The sequence below is a fragment of the Salmo trutta genome, chromosome 26, assembly GCF_901001165.1.
Source record: "Salmo trutta chromosome 26, fSalTru1.1, whole genome shotgun sequence".
Classification (NCBI taxonomy): domain Eukaryota; kingdom Metazoa; phylum Chordata; class Actinopteri; order Salmoniformes; family Salmonidae; genus Salmo; species Salmo trutta.
Genome location: NC_042982.1, coordinates 4,015,005 through 4,029,777, shown reverse-complemented (window position 1 = coordinate 4,029,777; position 14,773 = coordinate 4,015,005). Strand labels below are relative to the sequence as shown.

Genomic DNA, 14,773 nt, shown 5'->3' with positions numbered 1-14,773 from the left:
TAACATTTCAATCCATTTACTATCCACATTTCAATCATTCAAATTTCAAATCAGCTTAATATGTCATTTCTCACATCCACATTCACTCAGTACTATTCCCAAACACTGGTAATCTTCCTCATTACCCCATGTGCATCTTCAACGATCCTCTTGTTGTTACTTGTTATGCACCATAGGTATCTTCAACAGTTCTCTTGCCGCTACTTGCTATACATATAAATAACACCCCATATTCAAAAATACCTTGTGTTATTTTATAGTGGCTGCAGGCCACGTAGACGTTTCTTGTAAATGCCTACAGACAGCTGTCAGCAGGGCTTTCCATTGTACCATTACGCCCTCTCTCTAGTCTTCTCATAAAACTAGTGAATAGTCTTCTCTCTATTAGACTATTGGTACCTTTTTTATCAGTGGTGTAAAATACTTAAGTAAAAATACTTTAAAGTACTACTTCAGTCGTTTTTTTGGGTATCTGTATTTTACTATTTATATTTTTGACAACTTTTACTTCACTACATTCCAAAAGAAAAGTATTTACTTTTTACTCCATACATTTTTCCTGACACCCAAAAGTACTTTGAATGCTTAGCAGGACAGAAAATGGTCCAATTCGCACACTTAACAAGAGAACATCCCTGGTCATCCCTACTGCCTCTGATCTGGCGGACTCACTAAACACAAATGTTTTGTTTTTAAATGATGTCTGAGTGTTGGAGTGTGACCCTGGCTATCCGTAAATTGAAATAAAAAATAAAATTCTGCCATCTGGTTTGCTTAATATAAGGAATTTTAAATGATTCATATTTTTACTTTTGATAGTTAAGTATATTTAAGCAACCACATTTACTTTTGATACTTAACTATATTTAAAACCAAATACTTTTTTTACTCAAGTAGTATTTTACTGGGTGACTTTCACTTTTACTTGTCATTTTCTATTAAGGAATCTTTACGTCTACTCAAGTATGAGAATTGAGTACTTTTTCCACCTCTGCTTTGTATGCGTTACTCGCCTTGATTTTTTATCAGTATATATATATATTTTTTAATACAGATTCATTTAAATTGACGTACTGAAATCAGTTGCCGTCCCTCAATTGTTTGCGAATGATGCATTTCCTTCTGGGCAGCTCACAGTAAGGATCTGGGTGGGTCTCGTTGTCTTTTGGTCAGACAGGAATTTCCCTCATGCTTCATAAAACGCGCCACCGGTTTTCCTCGAAGACCCCACTGGAAAGCTCTGCAGGCTGAATCAATCATCCTGTTCGTGGATGCCAAATTGTTGTGGAAATTCTTACACAGGGACACTCAAAGTCAATCTTAAATTAATTGTTTATTTTCAGCGAGCTAGAGAGGTTCCAACAAACTTAATGCACCATAGTGAACATCTGTCAGAAGCTCTAACGGGGCAGTCTTGTTTGTTCTCTTATATACTGCAGACAAGTTATATTTGCATGTTTTAGCTTATTCATAATTAATTCATCATTAAAGTTAGCTTCATTCATGTGACCGACCAATACTAGGTCATGATTGTGACAGACCATACCTCGAGATTTCTTCTCTAAGCTGAGACCTTGAAACAGATATCAAAACAAGGGTTTGGGCGAACTGCCAAATTGCAAATACTGATAGTGAGGGTTCGTTCAATCAGTCACTTGCATGAACACAGAAAACAGTTATTAGAAAAGCACAAACATAAAACACAAAAATGTATAAAATAGAAAAGCACCAATATAACATTTTCCATCAGTCTTTTAACAAATAGGGCTATCTTCTGTATACCACCCCTACCTTGTCACAACACAACTGATTGGCTCAAACATGTTAAGAAGGAACGAAATTCCACAAATTAACTTTTAACAAGGCACACCTGTTAATTGAAATGCATTCCAGGTGACTTCCTCATGAAGCTGGTTGAGAGAATGCCAAGAGTATGCAAAGTTGTCAAGGCATAGGGTGGCTACTTTGAAGAATCTCAAATATAAAATATATTTTGATTTGTTTAACACTTTTTTGGTTAGTGCATGATTCCATATGTGTTATTTCGTAGTTTTGATGTCTTCACTATTATTCTACAATGTAGAAAATAGAAAAAAATTAAGAAAAACCCTTGAATGAGTAGGTGTCCAAATGTTTGACTGGTACTCTATATACAGTCCCTTCGAAAAGGGTTCAGACCCCTTGAATTTTTCCACATTTTGTTACGTTACAGCCTTTTCTAAAATGTATTAAATAGTTTCCCCCGCCCATAAATCAACACACAATACCTTATAACGACAAAGAAAAAAACTGGTATTAGAAATTTCTGCTAATTTATATATATAAAAAACATGAAATACCATTTAGATAAGTATTCAGACCCTTTACTCAGTACTTTGTTGAAGCATCTTTGACAGCGATTACAACTTCGATGGAAGAAGTTTGGAACCACCAAGACTCTTCCTAGAGCTGACCGCCCGGCTAAACTAAGCAATCAGGGGAGAAGGTTCTTGGTCAGGGAGGTGACCAAGAACCCGAATGTCACTCTGACAGAGCTCTAAAGTTCCTCTATGGAAATGAGGGAACCTTCCAGAAAGACAACCATTTCTGCAGCACTCCACCAATCAGGCCTTAATGACAGTGACCAGACGGAAGCCACTCCTCAGTAAAAGGCATATGACAGCCCGCTTGGAGTTTGCCAAAAGACACCTAAAGACCATGAGAAACAATATTCTCTGGTCTGATGAAACCAAGATTGAACTCTTTGGCCTGAATGCCAAGGGTCACGTCTGGAGGAAACCTGGCACCCTCCCTACCATGAAGCATGGTGGTGGCAGCATCATGTTGTGGGGATGTTTTTCAGCAGCAGGGACTGGGAGACTAGTCAGGAGAGGCAAAGATGAATGGAGAAAAGTACAGAGAGATCCTATATGAAAATCTGCTCTAGAGCACCCAGGACCTCAGACTGGGGCGAAGGTTCACCTACCAACAGGACAACAACCCTAAGCACACCGCCAAGACAACGCAGGAGTGGCTTCGGGACAAGTCTCTGAATGTTCTTGAGTGGCCCAGCCAGAGCCCAGACTTGAACCCGATCGAACATCTCTGGAGAGACCTGAAAATAGCTGTGGCTCCCCATCCAACCTGACAGAGGATCTTCAGAGAAGAATGTGAGAAACTCCCCAAATACAGGTGTACCAAGCTTGTAGCGTCAAACTCAAGAAGATTCAAGGCTCTAATCGCTGTCAAAAGTGCTTCAAAGTACTGAGTAAAGGGTCGGAGTACTTATGTAAATGTCATATTTCCGTCTTTTCTTTTTTATACATTTGCAAACATTTCTAAACCTGTTTTTGCTTTGTCATTATGCAGTTTTGTGTGTAGATTGATGAGGGGAAAAAATTATTTAATACATTTTAGAATAAGGCTGTAACCTAACAAAATGTGGAAAAAGTGAAGGGGTCTGAATACTTTCCAAAGGCACTGTATGTGTGTCACAGAAGAACAAATGAAGATGTTTGAGGTAAGGTAGCCTTAGACACCCAGGTTTCGATGAGATATGAAAGGATGGCCCAGCGAAACCCAGATGTCTCCTTTCCTTCATCTGCCCTGATGTGATGGAACTGGTCAGGTGAAATCAAATTCCCGGTAGGCATCCATTAGCCATCATTTGAATCTCTTACCTACTACCATGATTTGTCACAGTCAGATCAGTGCAAATCGAGGAGCGGAAGCCACTTCACACATTCCCTCTGAATCCTAACACCCAGATGATATTACTGAATTGGCTAATTTATGCATCCCTCTTAAGCTCGATGGGCCATTTAACTTGTTACATAAACACACTGAAGAGTTATGCCACTTTGTCCTGTGAAACCTGAGACAAGAGGCCATCCATGTGGCCCAACCGCTCCCATCCTCTTAACTTCTAATTATATAGACATTTGTTGATTTAACATTATAGGTGATTCCTTAATACAGTTATAGTCGGAAGTTTACATACACTTAGGTTGGAGTCATTAAAAACTCGTTTTTCAACCACTCCAAAAATGTCTTGTTAACAAACTATAGTTTTGGCAAGTCGGTTAGGACATCTACTTTGTGCATGACACAAGTCATTTTTCCAACAATTGTTTACAGACAGATTATTTCACTTATAATTCACTGTATCACAATTCCAGTGGGTCAGAAGTTTAAACAGCTTGGAAAATTACAGAAAATGATGTCATGGCTTTAGAAGCTTCTGATAGTCTAATTGACATAATTTGAGTCAATTGGAGGTGTACCTATGGATGCATTTCAAGGCCTACCTTCAAACCAAGTGCCTCTTTGCTTGACATCATGGGAAAATCAAAAGAAATCAGCCAAGACCTATGAAAAAAAATGGGAGACCTCCACAAGTCTCCACAATAAATTTCCAATCGCCTTAAGCAAGGAAGAAGCCACTGCTCCAAAACCGCCATAAAAAAATCCAGACTATGGGTTGCAAATGCACATGGGGACAAAGATCGTACTTTTTTGAGAGCTGTCCTCTGGTCTGATGAAACAAAAATAGAACTGTTTGGCCGTAATGACCATCGTTATGTTTGGAGGAAAAAGGGGAAGGCTTGTATGCCGAAGAACACCATCCCAACCGTGAAGCACGGGGGTGGCAGCATCATGTTGTGGGGGTGCTTTGCTGTAGGAGGGACTGGTGCACTTCACAAAATAGATGGCGTCATGAGGCAGGAAAAGCAACATCTCAAGACATCAGTCAGGAAGTTAAAGCTTGGTTGCAAATGGGTCTTCCAAATGGACAATGACACCAAGCATACTTCCAAAGTTGTGGCAAAATGGCTTAAGGACAACAAAGACAAGGTATTGGAGTGGCCATCACAAAGCTCTGACCTCAATCCTATAGAAAATCTGTGGGCAGAACTGAAAAAGCGTGTGCGAGCAAGGAGGCCTACAAACCTGACTCAGTTACACCAACTCCGTCAGGAGGAATGGGCCAAAATTCAGCCAACTTATTGTGGGAAGCTTATGGAAGGCAACCCGAAACGTTTGACCCAAGTTAAACAATTTAAAGGCAATGCTACCAAATACTAATTGAGTGTATGTAAACTTCTTACCCACTGGGAATGTGATGAAAGAAATAAAAGCTTAAATAAATAATTCTCTCTACTTCTGACATTTCACATTCTAAAAATAAAGTTGTGATCTTAACTGACCTAATACAGGGACTTTTTACTAGGATTAAATGTCAGGAATGGTGAAAAACTGAGTTTAAATGTATTTGGCTAAGGTGTATGCAAACTTCCGACTTCAACTGTATATTTTCACACTTGATATAAATGCGACGAGACATAAATAAATACAAGTTCAACTAAATCAGGAGCACATGATGGGGCACGTGACGCGAGAGAGCGCTGTGTTCATAACAGCTGTGTGCGACCGCTCAGACATCTCTGAGTCACTGACAGGTCTGTTCCAAAAATACCCTGCTAGATGTATTTGCCACAGGCACAGCCAGCAGCTCTCCCATACAGTATCAGACACACTGAACAGTGATTAACACAATGCTTGATGACGAGTCAAATACATTTTGGTACCTTCAAAATACACACTCAGTTTAAGAATGGTCTATGCTACCATTCGCTTTTGATATGAAATATTTATTTTCAAATTGAGGATCTTATGGAGGTCAATCGATAAGAATCCCATGATAAGAATATTTCAGAATTAACCGGACACTTTCATCCCAACCATAAATTCTGTGTTTTAGGGGATAAATTAATACCATGGTGAAAAACAAGAGAAACCCACATGAAATAACAATATAAAAAGGATATTATAATTTTTTACAAAGATTACAGCAGGTGGCCACTACACTAAAAAAGGCACACCATTTTGACATCTAAGTGCACTTATGGACTTCAAACTGCATAAATATATACGTTTGTTTCCTTTTTGATGCAATCTATACAATGTGAACATGACATTTCCAAAAGCAGGATAGTATTTCTCAGACAACATTGACCTGATGCCCAATGATAGACCTATATAGTGTTTTATCTAATTGTGACCAATTATGTCTGCTCTCATGAAATGATTCTGAAATCATATATCACTTGCTAGTAGCTTATGGTGTCCCTGTTTTAATGCTACTTCTACAGGAGTCCTGAGCTTTTTGGAAGAAGGTTGTGTGGATCTTCTGACAGAATAAGTGCCTGACTTCATTAACAAGTGCTCTTTACTTGGTAGTGTGAAAATTAATGGGTAAAAAGCATATCAACAACTGGGTCATTCTGATTTTCTGTGAGACAAAATATCTGGAAACCAAGCTTGTCTTGGAGAAAGGTAAAAGCATCAAAGAGTTGTTGCCTGACATAGCTTTATTCTCTAGACATTTCTACTGCTTCGTCATGCCTAAGCCTTTGACGTTGAGATCGTCGATGTGTATTTTCCTTCCTTCAGGTTTTGGGTTTCGTTTGCCCCTGAGGGGGAAAATGACATAGCAGACATAAATCATTCATCCATCAACCTAAAATTCAAAAAACTGTTAATCAACCATAGTATAATACTTGACATTCCAATCATAACCTAAATTCAAAGTGATGTAGAATCCAGAAATGGTTTGTTTTGGTTTACGGCCACTCCTCCTTGAGCGGAACTGTCATTATATGACCTATGACACATGATGACTGACCTCCGTCCCTGGTCGTGGCCGGTGGCGGCGGTGAGGGCTGCCCGGTGCACTGCCCTGGGCTTGGGGGCCTCCAGACGGGACATGGGGGCAAATGGTCGGAATTTAGACACCTCTTGCTGCCACTCTTTGTCAAAGGACTGCGCCTCGGCTATGAGAGTAAAGGGCAGAGGTCAGGGATTAGGGGTTAGGAACCGTTTATGTGTTACTCTGTGATGAGCCTGGCGAGGAGCAGTTTCTTGGAATCTGAATACCTAATTTTTTCTAAGATAGGAACATAACTGTGGTCTATGGAATGTCTCAGACTTCAAACCCCAAACAGAGCTGGGAGAAGAGAGTCCTCTGATAGAATTCACTATGTCTTTGTTTATGACTATTCATCGAACACGGTTATAGCCTACATGCCTTAAAATAATGATCAAAGCATCATAAAAACACTTAATACATTTTTGGTAACACTTTACTTAATGACTGCAAGTATAATAATGTGTTATTTCTTGATATAAGCATTTATGCGCCTTTGTAATGTTTTATTATAATATGTTATGTCTCTTTATTTTCAACTCAATTAAGGATCATTATGAGATGATAATAAGACATAAGGGAGTAATACATTCTTACAACGTCTTACAATTCATTATAACCACATCATAATGCATATTATCTGCAGGGTTAAAGTGTTACCCTTTGTTTTTTGGGGGGGATGCTGGCCCCCTTACACTACAACTGACTTACATTCATCCAGATTCTGGAAGTCCTGGTTGAGCTCCCGTTCCCCTGTCTTCTTGTTGTGTTTTTTCTCCAACACGTGTCCCCGGTCCTGGATATGGTGTCCAATGGACATCTTCTCCAGGCCGCTCTCTGAGTCCTTAAGGGACTGCCGAGTCTCCTTAATCTAGACATGGGGACAGCCAATCAGAATGAGTTACCAAAGAGGCAACGGCCAATAAGCACTGAGAAAGCAAGCGTCAGAAACTCTTGCTGTGTCAGACAGTTGGCCAGATGTTATTTAAGTGTAAATGCTTAAAAGAAACTGAAACCAAAAGGCCTAACTCTATATGAACCGTTTTTTCCCCAAAACACATCAGAAATGATTGCTTATTGGTGCGTACAATGTGTGTACAATATTATTTTTTATTTATTTATTTATTTCACCTTTATTTAACCAGGTAGATTTTTATACAGATTATACAGATTTTTTATTAATAGATATTTAGATGTGTATGGAAAAAAAACTCAATCACATTATGACACCTGCACTTTCCATGACATAGGTGAAAGCTATGATCCCTTATTGATGTCGCGTGTTAAATCCACTTCAATCATTGTAGATGAAGGGGAGGAGACAAGAAGAATGACTTTCAAGAATGACTCAAGCCTTGAGACAATTGAGACATGGATTGTCTGTGTGTGCCATCAGAGGGTGAATGGGCAAGACAAAAGATTTAAGTGCCTTTGAATGGGGTATGGTAGTAGATCCCAGGCGCACCAGTTTGAGTGTGTCAAGAACTGCAACGCTGCTGGGTTTTTCACGCTCAACAGTATTACATATTAGGAAGAGGATCTTAATGGTTTTGTACACTCGGCTGGAATGGAATGTTCATATCCTGTATATTTGACTGTGATATGTGGTTGTCTCACCTAACTATCTTAAGATGAATGCACTTACTTTTAAGTTGCTCTGGATGACAGCATCTGTTAAATGACTAAAATGTAAATGTTTTACATAAAGATCTCATATTAGTATATTTAATCGTTTGTAAAAATATGAAGGTCACAAATTTCAAAGGTGTACAGTTCTTTATAAAGAAAACATTATTTGTTACATTTGACTGTGTAAAGCCTAGCAGTACTACTTATTTCTCTGAGAGAAATATTTAGCAATTTGCAAAATAAATTCTCTGAAATGAAACCATCAAGTGCTAGATTTTAAACAAATCCATGTCTGCCATTGAACAACCCCATGCCATCATTAGATTGTGAAAAAACACAATTTATTTTAAACAATATAAGCCAATTTACCAACAATTCTGAAAATGGATACAGTGTATAGTGTTTTGGACTAAACACTTCATATAAGCTCTATATTGCTCTGAGCTCTTGCAGTTCTCGTAAACGACCTCTCCCTTAGTGTTCAGTATCAGCTTGGAGAGACCTCCCCCAGCCTCTCAGCATTATCTCTGGCCATACTTGAGTGTACGTACCCCGCCAGGAGCGCGCCGTGTCTGGGAGGAGGCCTGGAACACCTTGGGGGGTTCGTCTCCAACCTTGGAATAGGTCATCACTGAGGAGGAGCTGAATGAGTGAGCGGTGGGGTTGGCGTTCAAGTCTGTGGACAGGTTCTCCTGGAAAACAACACACACACGCACAGATTGACGTGAGTATAAAGCCATGTAGAACACGCATGCTAAAACAACAATGAACAAAGTCGGTCATAGAAATATAATTAATTCATTAATACTATGCCCCTTCTAGTAATTCGATTTGGACGGGCTGTGTGTGGTATTAGAAGAGACACAACGTGACTCACAAAGTTTCTGTGCATGTCCCCCATCCTGTTCCTCACGCCGAACATCATGCTGTCCAACATACTGAAAGGGTTCCTCAACTCCATGTCCTGCAGAAAGAACAAGAGCAATGGGCCATTCAGAACTAACTTTCTGGTCCATACCACCATTACAACAGACATCCATATACAATACGAAACCTCCATCCACACTGTACCATCATAGGGGCAAAACTTCCATTTAAGTCGAATTTTCACTTATTTTCCCATTAACATCAAAGCATGACTGGGCTTGACTTAAGCTAAAGTAAGGATTCACCCCATGCTGCACTAGCATATCATCATCATCTAGATTGTTGAAATCCATGGAGAAATGTAGGCTAACTGTATTGGAAATCCTTTTTAAAAATCCATTCTTCAGAGATGCACTAAACTCAAAATTCTCCCAGTTTACTTTCCATTGACATGTTGTCACTTCAGTGGACAGACATGTTTAAGTAACATGCATTAGTTGGGCATTTGCAACCTTTGTGATGTGGAAAAAAACATCACAACAGCAGCAAAAATCACACTGATACGTTAACATAGCTTTAGGCTGCGTCCTTAAGGGCACCCTATTCCCCTTATAGTGCAGAACTTTTTGCCAGGGCCAATAGGGCTTTAAATCAACATCCTGTGCATGTCAATGTCTAAATAGAGCTCTTTGACTGTTTTACAAGACTCGACCGAACCACATGATCCTAGTCTCTCTTGTAGTGGAGTGTAAGTTCCAGTAACTAACCACAGGCCTCCTAGGACGGCTAGAGTGAGCTAGAGTTCTAGGCTGAGCCACCATGGCAGAGTTGATCTGGCCCGCTGTGGGTGCCAGCTGGGGTAATATTCGACCCAACACCCTCGACGGGAGGGGTCAACCAGCTCGTAAAACAACCAGGCCACTGATACCGATCGCATGCAAACATACACACATGTAGCCTAGTAAGCCTACACATACACTTGGTATGGAGTGAACACATGCATACTCTCACATCTAACCAATGACATGGCACATGTGCATTGTGAATGTGGCCTCTGTTCAGATTCACAATAAAACAGATATTATGGTATTACGATAAATTCAGCTAGTTTCAAACTGGCTGTGTGTGTGTCTATAAAGATATAGTGTAAGTGAGGGGGGTTAGTACGTGCCAATGGTTAGTTTGGGAATGAAACAAGGAATCGTGCTGCATCATAGCATTTGAGCAGTCTGCCGTACTAACCGTGCTCTCAATACTGCCGAAAGGCGAAAGCGACTGGCTCATCCCCTGAAAAGCGGTACAATACAGAATGAACACACAAGCACACAAAGAAGCCTGAGAAAGCACAAAGCACCACGCAGGCTCATGAACACAAAAGTGTCCGTCCTTACAAATGTATTCAGTTTGTTTTCAGTATGTAGTCTATAGTCTCTAGCTTTCTTCTCTTGTTATATTACACTGTGAATCTGAACCTGAGCCCTTCCCACATTTCCACAGAGCCTTGAACCTGCTGAATGTACAAATTAGGAGAAAGACTCTTTCAGTCCTAGCCGTTGCTCCCCTGAGTCTCTACCCCAGGGTGTTTATAACCCCTGGATGCCTGGAGGCCTGGGCAGGCATCCCAAACACCCCAACCCAGGCAAGGGGCACCGTATGTGGACACAGACACCAGAGAGAGGGAGAGAGGTTGGGCTAAAGGCTGGAGCTCAGCCTGGAGAGTGTTGAGAGAGCTCTGCCCTCCGTGTAATTGGGACCTGTTGCCATGGATTACAGGGGGTTCAACACTGAAAACAGATCCTCGTTCTGAGAAACCCTGCAAGGACCCAATGGGCGGGCGGGGGGAGAAGAGTCTGGGTCTATCTCGGCTGCTCGCTCAGCTCTTTTCCAAAGGTCACGGTGATGTAAACCGCTCCTCGCTGCCCCTGACAGGCGTGTACGTAGCACGACAGGCAATTATATCTCTGAATGGCATCTATGAACAAATAAATGCCCGTTACACTCCCGTGGTGGGTATATTTTTAGAAGGCCGCAGAGGTTGAGAGTGCAAAATGTAAGTCATGGACTCGGCGGGGCTTTAGCACATTATTTTGGGGGTGGCTGTGCTACTGCTCGATTATTTGAGCTCATGGTTCCTTTTTCCCCCTCCCAGCCTGTCATGGCATCGCATCTTACACTATTCCCCCCTCTCGCTGTTCAAAGGGGAGCTATGAGTCACACTGAGGCCAGGGCATTGGGCTTTTATTTCAGCTCTCAGGGATGGGAGGGATAAGCGAGTTCTAGGAACTGTTAGTGACCACTGGGGAGGCTAAAGATGCCACCCCCAAAAATGTTTAACTGGTCAGCAGATTAATGATACAGAGAGCAGGTCTAACTTTAGCGACAATGTGGCCATTTCCTTTTATAATCAAAACGCATAAATAAAGTGAACTGAAATGAAACAAACTCCTCTGAATTCAATGTATTTTATGAAAGGTGATATTAAGTAAGCAAGTAGTTGAGTATGATGGAAGGGAAGGAAATGTGATTGTCCAAACAGCCTTTGAGAGGGAAGACGGAACATATTCACAGGCTGGGGGGGATCGAATGCTCAGCAAACCGCCAAGAGAAGCAGTAGCTTTCCTTCAACGATGCCGTGAATGTGTGTGTGTGTTGTGCGCGCGTGTTGCTTGTGTGCGTGTGTGTATGTTTGCGCTCGTGAAGGCATCCGTGCGTGTGCTGATGTGTGTGTGTGTTCGTGTATGCATGTATCTGATGTGTGTGTGTGTGTTCGTGTATGCATGTATCTGATTACAGGGGGGCGGATTCTCTAAAGCATGCGTGATACTTGAGATCAGTAGGGGAGCCATAATATCTGTCATAGCTGATAAGCCTTCTGCAGTGGGTGCCAGAGCACACTTGCCAAGCAGATGGAAGCGCAAAAGTAACTACACAAAACACAGCACCCAAAACCACATCCACCCAGGGCCGGATTAAGGCTGGGTATAACCGGGGCTGACGCCCCTGGGTCCAGGCCAATGGGGGCCCAAGAAGAAGCAAATGTTTTTTCAAAAAAATATTATAAAGGAATTATATACACTACCGGTCAAAAGTTTGGGGTCACTTAGAAATGTCCTGTTTTTGAAAGAAAAGCAATTTTTTTGTCCATTAAAATAACAGAAATACAGTGTAGACATTGTTAATGTTGTAAATGACTATTGTAGGTGGAAACTGATTATTTTTTATGGAATATAGACATACAGAGGCCCATTATCAGCAACCATCACTCCTATGTTCCAATTGCACGTTGTGTTAGCTAATCCAAGTTTATCAATTAAAAAGGCGAATTGATCATTAGAAAACCCTTTTGCAATTATGTTAGCACAGCTGAAAACTGTTGTTCTGATTAAAGAAGCAATACAACTGACCTTCTTTAGACTAGTTGAGTATCTGGAGTGCCAGCATCTGTGGGTTCAATTACAGACTCAAAATGGCCAGAAACAAATAACTTTCTTCTGAAACTCGTCAGTCTATTCTTGTTCTGAGAAATGAAGGCTATTCCATGCGATAAATTGCCAAGGAACTGAAGATCTCCTACAACACTGTGTACTACTCCCTTCACAGAACAGCGCAAACTGGCTCTAACCAGAATAGAAAGAGGTGTGGGAGGCCCCGATTTCTAGTTTGAGAAACAGACGCCTCACAAGTCCTCAACTGGCAGCTTCATTAAATAGTACCCGCAAAACACCAGTCTCAACGTCAACAGTGAAGAGGCCACTCCGGGATGCTGGCCTTCTAGTCAGAGTTCCTCTGTCCAGTGTGTGTTCTTTTGCCCATCTTAACCTTTTCTTTTTATTGGCCAGTCTGAGATATGGCTTTTTCTTTGCAACTCTGCCTAGAAGGCCTCTTCACTGTTGACGTTGAGACTGGTGTTTTGCGGGTACTATTTAATGAAGCTGCCAGTTGAAGACTTGTGATCCTGGAATGCGTTGTGGAAGTAAGAAAAGGCTAGTTCAACATCAGGGATTAATTCCATTCAATGCTAGATACATCATGTAAAAAAACCTTGAATATCAAACCGCTTCCAGTTTCTTTTCGTAATGACATGTGGATATTGCTTAGGAATTTTACCATCTCTCACACAGGCAATAGCACAGTGATCACTTATGTTATTTGCAAAAATACCAGGAACATTAAAACGAAGAGGAGTATTGGATAAAATCAAATTAATCAAAGAGGATTTCAGAGGATATTTTATATTCAACCTCGTTACACTGTTGACAATCTGAGTGAGATTATAGGTATTGCACAGAATTTAGAGTTGATCAGAGCTAGATGTTAACCAATCCTGATTCAGATCACCCATCAGGACAAACTCAGAACTGGCATTCTGTGAAAACAATACAAAAATACAATCCAGAAATCAACAAGATACAACAATATTTAAAGATGAGCCAAGGTTTAGGTTCAAAGACAGATATTCAAATTTCTTAGGTTTAGTAACAGAAGTCAGAACGACCGCCGAGAACTTGTCTTTTACGTATACTGCAACATGTCACGTCCTGACCAGTATAAGGGGTTATTTGTTATTGTAGTTTGGTCAGGGCGTGGCAGGGGTGTGTTTGGTTTGTGTTGTTGGGATTTTGGGGTTAGTTGTATGGTCCTTATTTTTATATTTCTACGTACCCTTCTAGGTGTTGTATTTCTTTGAGAGCCATACCAAGCCAAAACAATCAGGGACAGCTGTACATCGTTGTCACTGATTGGGAGTCATACTTACGTAGCCCTTTTTTCCACTGTGTTTGTGGGAAGTTGTTTTTGCATTGCTGTGTGTAGCCTGCAAGACTGTTTGTCGTTCGTTTGTTTTCTTGTTTCGTTACGTGTCTCAAATAAAAAAGTTAAATATGAGCACTCAACCCGCTGCGCCTTGGTCTACTCCGTACGACACCCGTTACACAACACAACCACCCTTAGATTTACGATCTGTACGAAAAACAATGTAACCATTTATGCCAATATTTTTGTCTATAATAGATTTTTTGGAGCCAGGTTTCAGAAAACATAAATAAACTGAATTTCTAAAATTGACAATTTTCTTTGCTTTTCTTTCAAAAACAAGGACATTTCTAAGTCACCCCAAACTTTTGAACGGTAATATATATATATATATATATATATATATATATATATATATATATATATATATATATATATATATACACACATACACATACACACACACAGTACCAGTCAAAGGATTGGACACACCTTCTCATTCAATGGTTTTTCTTTATTTTTACTATTTTCTACATTGTAGAATAATAGTGAAGACATCCAAACTATGAAATAACACATATGGAATCATGTAACCAAAAACATGTTAAACAAATCAAAATAGATGTTATATTTGAGATTCTTCAAAGTAGCCACCCTTTGCCATGATGACAGCTTTGCACACTCTTGGCATTCGCTCAAACAGCTTCATGAGGTAGTCACCTGGAATGCATTTAAATTAACAAGTGTGCCTTGTTAAAAGTTAATTTGTGGAATTTCTTTCCTTCTTAATGCGTTTGAGGTAGGGGTGGTATACAGAAGATAGCCCTATTTGGTAAAATA

At 40.4% G+C, this 14,773-nt stretch overlaps 1 protein-coding gene across 5 annotated transcripts in view; it reads right to left on the bottom strand.

Annotated features, from left to right (window-relative positions):
* Positions 1 to 5,296: 5,296 nt before the first annotated feature.
* Positions 5,297 to 14,773, bottom strand: part of LOC115162916 (myeloid leukemia factor 1) — a 28,905-nt gene continuing 19,428 nt past the window's right edge. For 3 of the 5 annotated variants that reach the window (XM_029714432.1, XM_029714428.1, XM_029714429.1), the window contains 6 exons: positions 10,424 to 10,468; positions 9,192 to 9,278; positions 8,866 to 9,006; positions 7,397 to 7,556; positions 6,665 to 6,812; positions 5,297 to 6,452 (listed from right to left, as the gene is read on the bottom strand). In XM_029714432.1, coding sequence (XP_029570292.1) covers positions 6,368 to 6,452; positions 6,665 to 6,812; positions 7,397 to 7,556; positions 8,866 to 9,006; positions 9,192 to 9,278; positions 10,424 to 10,468 — 666 coding nt within the window. In that variant the 3' untranslated portion in view covers positions 5,297 to 6,367. The remainder of the gene's footprint in view (positions 6,453 to 6,664; positions 6,813 to 7,396; positions 7,557 to 8,865; positions 9,007 to 9,191; positions 9,279 to 10,423; positions 10,469 to 14,773) is intronic. The other 2 variants (XM_029714430.1, XM_029714431.1) reach the window with 1 other exon arrangement.